Source organism: Topomyia yanbarensis, chromosome 2 (assembly GCF_030247195.1).
Source record: "Topomyia yanbarensis strain Yona2022 chromosome 2, ASM3024719v1, whole genome shotgun sequence".
Classification (NCBI taxonomy): domain Eukaryota; kingdom Metazoa; phylum Arthropoda; class Insecta; order Diptera; family Culicidae; genus Topomyia; species Topomyia yanbarensis.
Genome location: NC_080671.1, coordinates 144,400,624 through 144,415,825, shown reverse-complemented (window position 1 = coordinate 144,415,825; position 15,202 = coordinate 144,400,624). Strand labels below are relative to the sequence as shown.

At 39.3% G+C, this 15,202-nt stretch overlaps 1 protein-coding gene across 7 annotated transcripts in view; it reads right to left on the bottom strand.

The window, feature by feature from the left end:
* Positions 1-3,657: 3,657 nt before the first annotated feature.
* The window catches only part of LOC131681617 (myosin-2 heavy chain), a 38,258-nt gene continuing 26,713 nt past the window's right edge, over positions 3,658-15,202 (bottom strand). For 4 of the 7 annotated variants that reach the window (XM_058962518.1, XM_058962520.1, XM_058962519.1 and 1 more), the window contains 16 exons: positions 14,959-15,181; positions 14,678-14,907; positions 13,182-14,617; positions 12,446-12,902; positions 9,849-10,182; positions 7,939-8,098; positions 7,728-7,879; positions 6,697-6,976; positions 6,240-6,631; positions 6,070-6,182; positions 4,997-5,906; positions 4,727-4,932; positions 4,550-4,664; positions 4,275-4,493; positions 3,973-4,218; positions 3,658-3,922 (listed from right to left, as the gene is read on the bottom strand). In XM_058962518.1, coding sequence (XP_058818501.1) covers positions 3,812-3,922; positions 3,973-4,218; positions 4,275-4,493; positions 4,550-4,664; positions 4,727-4,932; positions 4,997-5,906; positions 6,070-6,182; positions 6,240-6,631; positions 6,697-6,976; positions 7,728-7,879; positions 7,939-8,098; positions 9,849-10,182; positions 12,446-12,902; positions 13,182-14,617; positions 14,678-14,907; positions 14,959-15,181 — 5,584 coding nt within the window. In that variant the 3' untranslated portion in view covers positions 3,658-3,811. The remainder of the gene's footprint in view (positions 3,923-3,972; positions 4,219-4,274; positions 4,494-4,549; positions 4,665-4,726; positions 4,933-4,996; positions 5,907-6,069; positions 6,183-6,239; positions 6,632-6,696; positions 6,977-7,727; positions 7,880-7,938; positions 8,099-9,848; positions 10,183-12,445; positions 12,903-13,181; positions 14,618-14,677; positions 14,908-14,958; positions 15,182-15,202) is intronic. The other 3 variants (XM_058962522.1, XM_058962523.1, XM_058962524.1) reach the window with 3 other exon arrangements.

Here is a 15,202-nt window from a genome sequence, read left to right as displayed (position 1 = left end):
TGTAAAATTCTATCCGGGACACCGCCCGAAAAACTAATGCTTTCTTCCGTGCCAACAGAATTCAGTAACTAGAATGGCCACCACAGAGTCCTATTGAAAACTTGTGGTCTATTTTGGATCAACAATTTGACAAAGGAGAATTCACATATAAAGCAAAATTGTGTTAGTAGCTTGGAACAAAATTGATGGTCAGTACCTACAAAACCTCGTCGAAAGTATGCCCCGACGTTTGCAGGCTGTCAGTAAAGCTAAGGCAGGCCACACTAAATACTAGTTACTATAAATTTCACCAACATGAAAACTGTTTTTCGAATGCGTACTTTTTTTGTCCAGCTTAATAATTTGACACACACACTTTTTCTTCAAAATTCGAAATATTACATGTGTTGGAACATTTCACTAGAACATATAATAAAGCTAGATGGCCGATATAGAGTTATACAAGAAAAAACAGTTTTGCGTAACACGCGTACTTAATTTTGTCGCGCACTGTGTATCATCAACCCAAGAAAATATTTCTGTCATCATTTGACTGGTACAAATAATCAAATCTAGTTGGCGCGTCGAGCGGATAAGTTACACGTTTGAGAGTGGAGAGAGTCTTTGGAAAATGGAAAATAAATTTAAAAAAATTAGACAAAAATTTGAAACGGGCCTATCTGCAAAATCTGAGAAAATTGCAAAAAAGGTTTAGTCAATAAGTCCCTTTCTCGACAAACATATGATTACGGCCTAAAAGCCAACTGTCAAAATCCACTTTGAATGGAAATTCCAGACAAACTGTTACTAGTCGAACACAGTTCACAACAGTTTATGAAAGAGAAAACTTTTTTCTTTCATTTACTACCAACATCTGTGATTGGCGTGTAACGGTTTGTCCGGAATTTCCATTCAAAGTGGATTTTGACAGTTGGCTTTTAGGCCGTAATCATATGTTTGTCAAGCTTTTGTAATTTTGTGATAAAATCTTTATCAAAATTCTTCGCAATCAATTGTTACGTTATGTACGTGTTTGCATATTGTTTATTGCTTTGAAAGTTGGATTTTTGATGCACTTCGCTATTTTTCACGGTTGCCAAATAAAATGATACGAAATCGACAAAAAATTAACTTTTTCGATCAAATATATTATAAAAACTGCGAGACTGGCAGCCATGCTAACTTACCAGATAGTAAAAGTCAGAAGACACACACACTGCAACGTCAAAAAGCTGTTAGGCCAAAGGAGTTGCACTTTTGATCACACTTCTGATTCATCATACTTTCATACTGTGCAGTTCGATTTGGTGTGAACTGCGCAATAGATATTTTAATGGAGTATATGAAAATTCGATTTGTTTACTATTTGCAGTTAGGCCCTTCTCAAATGTTTATCTAGATTTATATTGGTAACCACTCACACAAAAAATGTTTGTAAAAATAAGTGTTTTTCACTCTTAGCAAAAAACAACCAACGCATACTCTTAGTTTAAAAATAAAACTTTTGTTTTGAGTACTATTCTTCATTTGCTTAAAAGGAAAACTTTTACTTTGATTATTATTCTTGATTAATTTAAAAGTTTTACTTTCAACCTAATAGTTGGCGTTGGTTGTTTTTTTGCTAAGAGCGGAAAACTCTTACTTTTACCAATATATTTTTCTGTGTGAAGTGATGCCACAAATACAGATTTATCTAGAAAGTTGCAGATTGTTGTAGCATTTTTGGTACAGATTCTGTACATGGCACACAGAAAACTTGCATTTCCTAGCAGCAGGTAATCTTAAATTTGTGCATCCTACTTCCTCCAACGAAAAACGAAAGAGAGGGAGCCCTAATTTACCCAAAAATAATGAGATATTCCCCAAAGCCGATTAAACTTCATCCCATTAATTTTGAGTAAAAAAATCATTTCCTCTCCCTTGTTTTCCGGCAGTGAAATCAGGACAGCAAATTAAAGTTACCTACTGGTAGGTAATGGAAAGTGTGCAGATTACAGATTTTTGTAAAAAAGTACAGAATGATACAGATTTTTTACATGACAGCAAGGTAAAATAAGTTAACCCTGCGATGCATCCCAGTAGACAGCAAGTAAACGTTGTGTTAGGCAGCAGTGATGGCAAGAATCTGAAGTGGAGCTGGTAGTGATTGAGCTTGAACTGAAGCTGATATTAAGCGGACCCTACACGAGACAGCAATATTGTCAATAAATATATTGACAAGACTGCTTCAATCCCTCAATCCAATTTAAATTCTACAGAATTAATATTTTCAAGATGACCTTACACCATCAATATATTGATCAATATATGATTTATTGTCAATATTTCTGTTCGTGTAGGGTCCGCTAAAGGGATGATGTCTAAAGCGGTCCCTACACTAGCAGAAATATTGACAATAAATCATATATTGATCAATATATTGATGGTGTAAGGTCATCTTGAAAATATTGATTCTGTACAATTTAAATGGGATTGATGGATTGAAGCAGTCTTGGGGACCATTCATAAATTACGTAACGCAAAAATTGCCCAAAATTGACCCCCCCCCCTCCCCCTATGTAACAAATTGTCACAAATTTTTCCATCCCCCCCCTCCCCTGTTACGTAACAAATTCCAAGAAAAAATTTTTTTTTCTTCGATGAAAACATGTTACGTAACGATCTAGTTAACACCCCCTTCCCCCTATGTCACAACTTGTCGTACCCCCTCCCCCCCCTAAAAGCGTTACGTAATTTATGAATGGTCCCTTGTCAATATATTTATTGTTAATATTTCTGTCTCGTGTAGGGTCCTCTTAAGTGAAAGCCGAGCGATTCTTCTTGGAGTGCATACGTTTACCCTGCTGCTCCATTTGAATTCCAAGCAGGTGTCTCGTATCCTATTGATATTATCAGCCCCATCTCAGCTTCTTGTCGAGTCAGTTCCTCGAATTAAAAATATGTATAAAGCGGACCCTACACGGGACGGGAATATTGTCAATAAAAATATTGTCAAGACTGCTTCAATACGTCAATCCCATTTGATTTCTACATGATCAATATTTTAAAGATACCCTTACACGATCAATATATTGATCAATATTCAATTTATTAACAATATTTCTACACGTGTAGGGTCCGCTTAAGAAAAATGATTTTTTTAAAGCAACCTTGTAATTGTTTGAGTACAGAATCTGGTATAGATTTTTCTATTGACTTATTTGAAGTCTAGAACACTAACACAATTGTAATGTGTATAGACAACATACATATAACGCGATGTTTTCAATTCGCCATCTGATTTAACCTCATTTGGCAAAAAATCCACCCGATTTAACCTCAATCTCGCACTAACACAACTGCACATGGATTAGTCAATAGAAGAGTACAGAGTAAGAGTCACTACTTATCTGATAGAAAAGATTTTTCAACTCCCGGTACAGATTTCATTGTTGGTAACCCTATCAGGAACATACTGAACTGGAACAAAGCAATTGTTCTAAAATTCAACCATGCTGTTTGTTCGATCGATGCGCAACGCAACGGATGTTTTTTCAAAACCTGCTTGGATTAGAAGTTATTTTTTGAAGTGCGTTGACAGGAAGTTTGGAAAAACGTTTGACCGAAGTGCTGGTGTTCTTTATATCCGGTTTTCGGAACATCATCCGAATTATCACCTTCATTGAGAGTTCTGTAAGGTAAGCGTTCGTATACTTTTCCTTTAAGTTTATTATATTGCATTTTCAACAATTTATAACAACTAAAACAAGAATGGTGCAGTAGATTCAAAAAACGTTAAATTCGGTTTCTTCTATTTGGACGCGATTTTCACCGGAGTGACGGTATCTGATGTTTATTTCGGTAGCGAGCTGGAATTAGCTGCTCCTTGCTGCGGTGATTGTCCTATGGCCACCCTTCTCCTTTGCGCTGGTACCATTGATGGGGTGGGGGGTTTTCCGGCCTGCTAATATAACAAAATAAATGCATAATCAATACAAAAAAATAACTCCTTACTCTGGCTAAATGCGGTGTACTTGTGGAAACTGGACGAGGTACTGGTGGATGCAACAGAGCAGCTGGCCCATTTCCAAGTGTCTGTATTGCCACGGGTCGTTGCATTTCCCGGTCTAGCGAGTCGTTGCTATCTGCTCGAGAAGATGATCCGGCACGTCGGAACATACCTGACAATTTTCCTTTCAGATTACTCTTGCTGGAACGAATATCACCCGCAATGCTTAGATCCGAATCAGAGCCTTGAATCTGCATTAAAATATCGTTATGTATATGAACGTGCGGTACGGTTTAGGTAAACTTACCGAAAAATCACTTTCACTACCTTTGTTCCTAGTTAAGCTCAGGCTGCGTAATTTTCCCATTAGGCCACGTTTCTTCTTCCTCATTCTTGGCATATCGCTCTGGGTAGAACCACCCGATAATCGTGAGTCCAAGCTAGAATCCCTATGGATCAGTGATCCATACTCTGAGTCAAGCGATTGCAGCGAAGACATGCTATCATCACCCTCCTTCCATATAAGCTGTAATAAAATTAACATTATAAACTAGGTACAAGTAGCATTATTTTAAGACGCACTCCTTGCTGTTCATTTTGCAAGGATTGATCCAATGATAAACTCTTCTTATACAAGCTTCTCATAACCGGTCTACCAGCGTGACCCTCTGCGGATTCGTTCTCCTGGGAAGCAGCCCTGAAAATATGTATTTACTATTGAGCAATGATTCAATATTTTTTGTAAATTTCACATCTCACCGCCTCATACCACCACGTTTCATTCGTTCTCTGTCTTTTTCCTCGTCGCACATTCTTTGGTAGCGCCTCAGATCCTCCGACGCTTCGACTAGCCTGGCTAATACTGACGTTATCGATTTGGGCTGCGGTGCTGCACCCCCTGGTCCAGGTGAAGGACTCTTGTGCCGCATTGGAGGTGTTGGAATGGGTGCGTTTGTATTGATGGTCTATTAGAATATAAAGGTAATATACCTTTGTTCATGATTCGATAATGATGTTTTGGAATAATACCTTTCCCGTGCTTGTAGTGGTTACGCTAGTTTCTTGTTTTGTTGCAGTCTTCTGTACTTCTGGAGCCATTCTGAGCAGCTCGTCTACAGTTTGGAGCACAGCTCCTATTCTTCGTTCACCTTCAACTTCAAGTCGACGTCTAGTGACACCTTCGCGTTCTCGCTCGTAACGTTCGCGATCACGTCTTAGCTTCTCGTTGGCTGTTCTCAGTTTTGCATGGGCATCTCTCAGTTCCAGTAGGTCACTCTGAAGCTCAGTAACTTTCCTTCTACCCTCCTCAATTTCCTCTTCGGTTGTCTTTTTAATTTGATCTATCTTACGGCGCGATTCAAGCTTCTCTTTGTCCCGTTCTCGCTCTACTTCGAACAATGTTTGCCGTAAATCTCTGGCCAGTGTCGAAGTTTCTTGTACCAATCGCTGTAAGTCTTCCCGTTCTTTTTGCCAAGAAAGCTCTAGTCTCGTCTTCGTTCCTGGTACTTTACTCTTTCCACCACTGATGATCTTCTCTTCTTCAAGTTCGTTGATTTTGGACTGCATCTCAGATATTTTGATCTCGGAAGCACTAAGTTCTGAAATCAGTTCGGTTCGCACTTTGCTAGCCTCCAGACGAGCTTCACTGAGCTCATCTTCCAAGCAACCAATTTGTTGCTCAAGCGCTACAATCTTAGACTTGTCATCGTCATCACTGCTACTGGTTACCGAAGCTAAACTGCGCCGGTTCGCCTTCATGTCTCCGATTTGCTTCTGGGCTGCCTCCACCAGCTGTTTAAATGTGTCTCGGTCACGTTTGAAACGTTCACACTGACGCTGTAGGCCAGTGAGCTCGTTATGCAAATTGGTTACTTGCTGCTCGTAACGCAGACGTGTTGCAGCCACCTCAGATTTTACGTTCATTTCTGCCATTTCCAGCCTGTTGAGAAATAAAAATTAGAAAACCACACTGAACTAATAAGGCTAAATGGTGTATCAACGTTGATATTTGATACTGTAATTCACTTTTCCAGTACCTCGTAAAATAAATTGGTCATATATTTTGTATATTCATATGAGTGAGTTTCCTTTAATAAACTTACTGAATTTGTAGTTTTTTCAGTTCCTGTTCCAGCTGAGAATTATGTTCACTTAGTGTTCGCTGCGCTTTGTCGATTCTCTCATAGTCATCCAATTTGCTTCTAAGATCATCGTTCTGCAACAAAACATGATATAGCGTCTAATATTTCTTGAAAGCATTAATATAACTAACGTCTTTTCTCATTTGTGATACTTGATATCCATTCATTTCATTCTCGTTGATTAACTGTTCATACTCTCGCTGTTTGTCCTCCAGTGCATTTTTAAGGCGATTTTTCTCAATCTCGTAACCAGCACTGCGATTCTCGATATTAGTTTCGAGCTCAGCAATTCTCTTCTGGTTTTCCACTAGCTTGCGGCTGAGGTTTGTGTTTTCCTTCACCAATCGTGCCTCGATGTTATCCGCTTGCGTAAGTTTTTTTCTTAGAATTTCTAGTTCCTGAAGTTTTTCTTTGTCCGTCTCTATCTGCGCTTTCTGTAGAACATAGTCCTCTTCAAGTGTTTTATTCTTGGAAGCAAGTTTCTGATACTTTTTGGATTCTTCTTCCAATTTAGACAATAATTCTAATAAGACAATAAATCATAACTGATAATTTTAAAGATGAAGTTTAAAATTGTATCAGACTTACCATCATTCTTCTGGCTTAATTCTCGAACTTTCGATGCCGAGGGATCTGGTGATGCAGACTGCCTTTTCAGAATCTCGAATTGTTTCTCTAAGCTTTCTTTTGTAGATTTTGCTTTCTCCCTTTCTTTTAGCCAGTCTTTTTCGAGCCCTGAAATCCGGCTCTCTATCTCAGTTTTTTCTTTTCTTAGTTTATCCAACTCCTTTTCCGCATTTTCGCTTCTATCTTTCTCCGTCTTTAGTTGAGTCTCTAGTGTGACCTTGTTCGATTCAGAAGCCTTCATCTAGAAAGCACATGAAAAGCAAAGTATTTAATGTGGTAACATGTTTTCAGCGTGAAAATGAACCACTCTGATCCCCCCCTCGAACGACCCCAAACCCCCGGTCAGGATACAAAAGCAAAACTTGACAAACACGCTTCAACCAAACGACTCACCGGAACTGTGAAGTGGTTCAACGTGAAAGAAGGATTTGGATTTATAACGCGACACGACACTGGTGAAGATGTGTTTGTTCACAAGAGCTGTATTCTAAGACCAAACACAAGACATTGCACTAAATCGATCGGGGATGGAGAAGTGGTTGAATTTGGATTGGTAGCCTCCAAAGTAACTGGTCCTGGCTTCAAACCAGTTAAGGGAAGTCCCTTTGTCGCACAGCAAAATATGAAAGGAAGACCCAGATCAAGCTCAAGCCGACAACGTAGACCAGATAGTCGCAAAAGCTCAGATACTGTAGGAGACGGATTAACCTTGAACGCGCTAAGCTTAGCTCCAGTGAACGAGGATGTGAAGGCACCAGCAGAGAAGGTAGTTGACTCCAATGAGTGCAATAACCCATTTTTGGCGAGCTCCCAGCCAACTCCATCTCTTAAAATTAAAGATTGTGTCGAAGCATATTCTTCTGAGCAAGTTTCGACACCATCTACAAATACAACTGTAGAATCAACAGAAACACTCGAGTAGCAACACCATATTTTGTATCCCAGAGCAACAAACGTTAACTGAGGCAGGTATTTTTAATTTATGTACTTACAGTCGTTGTAATTTTGCTTATTTTCTCCTCCAGAACCTTGATTTTATCATTCTGCTTTTTGTTTTCATCTTCCAACTTGTGAACTGTGCGTTGGGCCTCGTTTAATTTTATCGCCTGTAACTCTGCGGATACTTTCGGAGCAGCCAGCTTTTCTGTATTGAACAAACAAATTCATCAATAAACAACACGAATCCAACTAACAATAGATTACTTATTTCAGCTTCCAATTTATTTCGTTGTTCCTTGGACTCAGCTAGTTCGACTTGCAGCTTTTTCTTCTCGTTTTCCAAAGCAGAAATACTCATTGCTCCAGAGCGTCCAACGATAGCTCGCAGCTCGGAAATTTCGCTTTCGCATTCATCTACCATTCTCTAGCAAAAAATGAATCAGCAATTAATGTATTTGTTTTTATGTATGGGAACTAGTTCTATTTGGACCTAGTAAGGGTTTATTACAGAACTAAAAGGTGTCAACCTATTTGCAAGTACTTATTTTTTTCCTGAAAGCCTTTTTCCTGATACGGCATCTTGCGATCTCGTACCATATTGTATATAAACGCTACCGTGCAAAAGTGAAGGACCGACATGACGATTCATGCCCATGCTGCTGGAATAGTTGTTTTCATTGTCTATTGAATTGCTCTTTGGCAGACATCGTTGTTTCGTCGTAAGATTTTGTTCGTTTTGAGGAGCGTATTGCGGCATTATCCTGCAGAAAAATACAGGCTTCTTCCCACAAGCTATCGCCAAAATCAATCAGGCCATACCCAATGAGTGCCATATGCTTTTCTGGAGCCATCTGGGGCGATATAATGAAAATTGGAGTCTTGCCGTGATGTGTGGCCCAAATAACTATAAAGCCACTCTGAAAGTTACGTTAATGTGGTCCTCGATTAGTATTCCTCCAATACAACAGCAATATCCTTCCAATGACGTAAGATTTAAACTTCTTCTTGTCCAAAAAGATGATTGATTTTTATTCATCCTCCCAAAACAAAGGGCGTTTTGTGCAACCCAATCGTGCGACTTTATGTTCGATGGCTGCTACAAGTATTGGAGGGATATTCAATGAGGACGTGAGACACGTCATAATCAAAATTATCAGTGGGCTTTATCGTTAGTTGGGCCACATATTAACGTCACGGAAAGACAATCTGCATTATATCACACAAGATGATTTCGGAATATATTGGCTCAAATGACACGTTTCCCGTATGTAATTGGAGATTTGTGCCGTACCGTGTCTTTTTATCATTTCCTGACTTGAAGGAAAGGAGAAGTAGAATTTGAAGGGAGGAAAAAAATAACAGCACAACAACAAAGCTTAAGCTCTTTACCACATTGGATAAGAAACTTTACTACGTCTCTGAGTTACAATTGTCCAAACACGGTATCGTCTATGTAAGGACGACCGAAAACTAGAAATTGCAATTGTGCTACTGCTGAAAGTGGCATATCAGAAGGTTCCATAGCCGGATTCGCATTAATGCAGCATGCCGCAGTGGAGTTTCGCAAAATGTAGGAGATTTTTCGAAATCACGGGAGATTTTACGAAATCACAGGACACTATTTAATAAGTATGGGAAAAATCGACATGTCGGCCAGGTAATAATTGGTTGATTCATTGCCAGGACCTCTATCAGATGTCATTAAAGTTCAAGAAGGAGGAACAAAGTGTTGAATCCTCAATTAAAATCTGAAACTTGTTTTGATCCAAAGTATCGCACAAAAATCGATTCACTTTAATTTGAGTTGTATAACTAATATATTAAGATTTTTATGATGTACGGTATGTTTATTTCGTGTACTGTATTGTAGGCTGGAATTTTCATACACCACGAGGGGAATTTTACAATTCCTGTCTTTTGCACTGGTCAGATTAAAGTTAGAAGTCTAGTATTGAGTATCCTCTGATTAATCGGACAGCTGACAATTTGATTCCTGAGTCATTGTGTTATGTTTGTCTTTGGCCAACGGCCGCTAACTCCAGCCAAATACAAATTTGTGAGTGCTCCAGCTGCAGATATGCCAAATTTATTCTTTAACCGAATGACATTAACCTAGGTACTCTCCGCTCGGGTTAAAAAGTTTATCTGATAATTATGGTAATGCGCGAACCTACCTTCAACTGCAACTTGGAATGCATATCAGTGGGAGACTTGGGAGTTCTAGATGGTAATCCCATTGAAGATTGTTCGGTGATTCGCTTCAGTTTACCCTCAATCTCGTTCTTTTCTCTTTGTAAATCTTGTATAGTGTTTTCCAGCTTGATTGAAGCAGCATTTTCACTGGATGCTTTCTCTTGCTGCAGCTGCTTCATTTCAGCAGAGTACTTTTCGTTTTCCAGTTCTAAGGTTTGCGTTTTCTTCCGCAAAACAGTAGCTTCCTGTTCAACTACCTGCAATTGACGCTTGAGATCGGCAACCTGTTGGTCTGTTAAACTCGTATCTAAGGGTCTGCAAAAAAATCGTTATTTTTTAAAATGTATTTACATTGTATACGAACTATACTGCGTGTTTGGTTCATTAAGAATCTCTCTAAAATCGTTCTTTAAATATACTCTAAAACCTCGCCCGCTGCTGAGTCATTAAATTTTGCTGTGATTGACTTGTCTGTCTTAAAAACAGATGCATACTTAATATCACTTAGAATGTCTTCGTAAATATAGGTAATACTGCTCTCTGCCGGCTCTGTTTGTTTATTATCAACAAGGATGTCAAGGCTCATGTCCAACCATTACATGTTTGATGCGCATCTCCGTCGTATAGGACTTGCTGGAAGTAATCATTGTGTTTGTGAGAACGCCTATCACGACATCGAGCATGTTGTTTGGCTGTACTAATAGATTCCCTTCCGGCCCGAGGTAGATCACCCTATGTACCAGTTCGGGACGTCCTGGCAAGCCGTGACCACCCCTACATTTTTCTTATCAATATCTTTTTGAAAACTATTAATGTCCAAGTTTAATACACTTTCCCCTCTCTCATTCACAGTAGAACCCCATCCACCTCTCTCTGTATCTACAATATGGCATTGCTTCACGAGTCTACGATGCATACCCTCCTTTGATAACCGTCTATCATGACATACCTAACAATCAGATGATATAGAGAACAGCATGGCAGCATCGGAGTGCCAATAATTATCCGAAATATCGACCCTCTCCTCGCCTCTGCATATCCGCCACAAGGATCAACCACTCAATGACAATGTCTATTATACAATGTATCCTACTTCCTAAGGCCGTCCTTAAATACGGCTTTCCATTCTCCCCTAACACCTGAAATGTACAAAAAAAGCTACCGCATTTGGGCCTTAATAAACATAGTTATAAAAAAAGAAGTTAAAATTTGTCCTGCATAATTCACCCCATACAATCGTCTAATTCAAAATTGGGGGTGAGTTCACCTCTGGTTGAAAATCACTGCTCTAAACCATTCATAGGCTGAAGTTGGTTGACGTTGAATATGTGATCCAAGTGTATGGATTTCTGCGTAATCAAAGCAGCTGCAGTTTACCAGATTCATGAATTTGTTATAAGACTGCAATCATTACTAGTAACTTTTAGGGAATCTTATCCAAGTTTCGGTATGAGTTCATATTCTTTTGTCGTTACTACGACTTACCTTTCAATAAAGAGCCGCTTTTAAAATTTTAAAATTTTCGGAACAAATAGGAGGGAGTTTTTGAACTTTCATTGTACTGAACGAAATTATATTATGTTTGCGCCAATTATTTGGAAAAGTATTGACCATATTGTTTTAAGATTTCGATTGTGAATGACTTTTAAGCATAACAAAAAAAAACTTTCGAAACTGATGCGGAAACCCGAAATTTGCCGTTAATATGGTGCATCTAAGAAATCTAGCCAAATATTGGGAACTTATAAAAATCCCGCATGCATTTTTGTGCTGCGTGCTTCATTCATCGTTCGCTAGTCGAATGAGAAGCATGTGGGTGCACGGTTAGACGGTGCAGTAAGAAGAAAACAATCAGAATTTTCATCGCCAATAGATTGTTATGCATATTATTTTTCTTATTCACCTTTAATCTGCATTATGACGGATCGCTTTTTAGAACTAATGTGATTTGTTTTCTCAAATTACATTCGTTTATACAAAAATTATAACAGTTTGTCGAAAATATTTTGGGTTGCAACATTTCAAAAACTCTGAAACATTTTCAGGTAACATGGCACGGTTTGTTTGGTCTATTAATAAAAAATGCAAGTGTACATGAGAAGTTTCCAAGAATATTCGAATAAATACCGTTGCAAATTTTGAAGAAGTGTAGGCAATATTTATTCCTTTTGAGAACCGTGCAAAAATGCGTGGATTTTGCGTAACTGGTTCTTAGAGACAAAACAAAAATGTTAAGGGAGAACCTCCGTCTTGATTTGCCTCGACTAGATGATCAAAATTGTTGTTTTTAGTAGGAAATATCAGCTGTCTAATGACTTCAAAAGAATGAATTTACAACGTATTTGGGCTTGCCAAAGGACAAACAAGTCAATGACAGCAAAGGCTCAATAACTCTAACTAATACGAAAACACGGTTACCTAATTTTCTTCTTAGGGATAGGGCATGGAATTTAGTATCGGTTAAGAGTTGTCAGTATATGTGGAATGTTTTGTTTCTCCTAATGTGTTCCTCTACCACCTCTGAAGAGATTCTTAATGACTCCCTACATAACATAACGAGCTATCACCATATACTAACTTTGCCTTTGTCAACGCTTTTCCGCCCTTGGTTTTATTGAGGCTTAGTTCTGCTTGCACGCGCTCAACTTCCCGATCTTTTTCGATCAGTTTCTTTCTCAACTCACTGATTTCATCCTCCATCACTTTAATTTTTTTGCCATCCAGCGGATCTTTACTTTTTGATCCAAGCAACGAAGGAAATTTGCTTTGTTTGTCTATTTCCTTCGTTTTCGATATTAAACTCTCTTGTAGTTCTTTAACATGTTCCCGGTTTCGCTTATTCTCTTTTTCTAATTCCTCAATTTTCCGTCGCAGTACAGCAGTTTCTTGTTCGTTTAACTCAAGCTGCAATCTTAGTTCTGCCGGGTCATCTTCATCGGAGATTCCTTCGTCCTTTTCCAGCGGACCTTCCGCCGTTAGACGACGATTCGGTGGACTTGGGCTGAGTTTTCTACCTGTATTGAAGAAACTTTTTGCTGAAGATGCAATTAAAGAAAAAAGTAAAACCAAGGGTTTGTTACTATTCTACTTGCGCACCAATTACGATAGAAACAATAGAATGGAAAACTATGGCGCTGCCAGTTCTTATGGAGCTTTCCTAAATTTTTAGGATCAAATTACGCATTCGGTTCCATCGAATTTGTGCGTTTGACTGGATTAGACCTATTAGATTGTTAGCATAGATTAAAACTAACAGTTAGTAGTTTTTAGTATTTTTATTATGAAACAACACTCGATTTTCGGTTGATCAGTACTTCTCGCCTTCGTAGCCATCTTTTTCAGTTGCATCAAAAGGGATTCGTTGTCGTCTTCCACCCTAGATGATTTTCGTCTAAGATTTTCCGCTTCTTCTTCGGCGTACTTAAGCTGTTCACGCAAGTCAGCCTCTCGTTCAAGGGAATCTTGAAGATCACGAAGTAACTGCACAGGGTCTTCTTGGGACCCACCACGGGTTAAGGACGCACGCGAGATTTTGTTATCTGCCGACGTAGATTTACCTATTTTACCCAACGTTGGAGTTTTTTTGGTCGGTGTAGACGGGCTCGATTCTGCTTGATCTAATTCCGACTGCAATCGACGGGAAACTTCGTTGGCGACTCTCAGCTCCTCCTCCAGTTGTTTAACTTTCACTGCAAGATCGGTGTTTACTCCCAATGCTGCCTTCTCTGTTTCAAGTTGTTCGATTTTGCGATCTGATTTCTTTAGTTTGAATGATAATATTCTACAGTTTTTAGTAGTCTGATCGAGTTCCTTTTTCAGCGAAGCATATTCATCAGCTTGATCCTCACGGAAGTTATCGTGCATTTCTTCAATTTCTGTTTCCATGGTTCTTAACTCACGCTTTATTTCCTCATTTTCGTCCATCAATTCTTCACACAAAGTTTCAGCCTGTTCCAGTTTTTGTCTAAGCTGTTCTTCGACATTTTTCGCACCGCGGATTTTTATATCAGACTCTAGTTCTTTCACCTTCGTAGCCAGAAACTTCTTCTCATCTTGAAGATCTTCTAAAAGCTGCTTTTGCTCGTTCACTTTTTGCTGTAGCTTCAGTGCCTCTGAAGCTGCCGTTTTATTCGAACCAGTGTCCATGGAAGCTAATCGACGTAATAATATATCACTTTTTTCGCGTTCGGCTCGATCGCAGCGAGCTTTCACAGTCTCCAGTTCTCGCCTCAGACTTTCAATCTCTTCCTGTAGTTCACGATTATCACTATTATCTACGATTGTCGTTTCAGTTGTTTCGGTTGTGATCGAATGGAGGTCTTCGTCTAATTTTGATTTGTTATCCTTTATGGAAATCAAGAACTTCACGTCATCACTACTGTTGTGTAGAGATTCTGGCTTTGATATCAACGGTGGTGCTATTGTTGCTGGGGTGCTAACTGGTTTTGATGGGGAGTCGAAAGGACCTGTGTCGACACGCCGACGCCTAATTACCTTTGTTGAATCTTTCGTAGCTTCTACATTGGTACTTGGTTTCGCACTCTGTCTCTCCTTTACAGGTGCCAATGTAGAACCTGTGAGAGCCTTCGTTGATGTGATTGTCGTTTTACTTAAAGTTAGCTGAGGTCTGCTAGGCGGATCTTTGGCAGAACTTTCTGGAATGGGTCTAACACGGCGCTTACGTTCTACTTTTTCTGGTTCGATTTCTTTAGGTGATTTTACAATAACTTTCGGCACTTGTTCTTCGTCACTGAAATCAGACGTATGATATGGATTCATAACATTAGTTGAGTTTAATGTAAAGGCTTACTCTTTTCGTGGTACTGATCTTTCACGGCTGTCTCGTTCCGAACTACCTTGTCGTTTCATCAAATTCATCTTACGAACTCGCTCAGCAAGGGAATCTCCCTTCTCGATTGTAACTCCTTGGTCCTCGGCCTTTTCCAGATCTTTCTTGGTTTCATCCTTTTTTGGTTCTACCTTCAGAATGGGTGGTAGTGGAGGTCTTTTCAGGATAACAGTCGTTTCCAGTTCCTCTAGCTGTAAAAATGTGAAATGTGATCTACACTCTTCAACGTGAAGTTACCTTACATTGTCGAATGTAGTGGTATGTCTCCGCCGTGGCAGGGTCAAATTAACAGTGAAATCTGCCTTCATATTCTGCATAACATCATCTAAATCGGGTGTCGATGCCCAAGACGCTGGTCGTGGTGGAACGCCTGGGGGTCGGTCATTGCTAGGTAGGTACAAATTTTGGGTTGAAGTCCAGCTCCGCACCGGTTTGTCCAAACTCGTGCTACTACCACCATCGCGACTTTACCAGTTAGGTATGTGG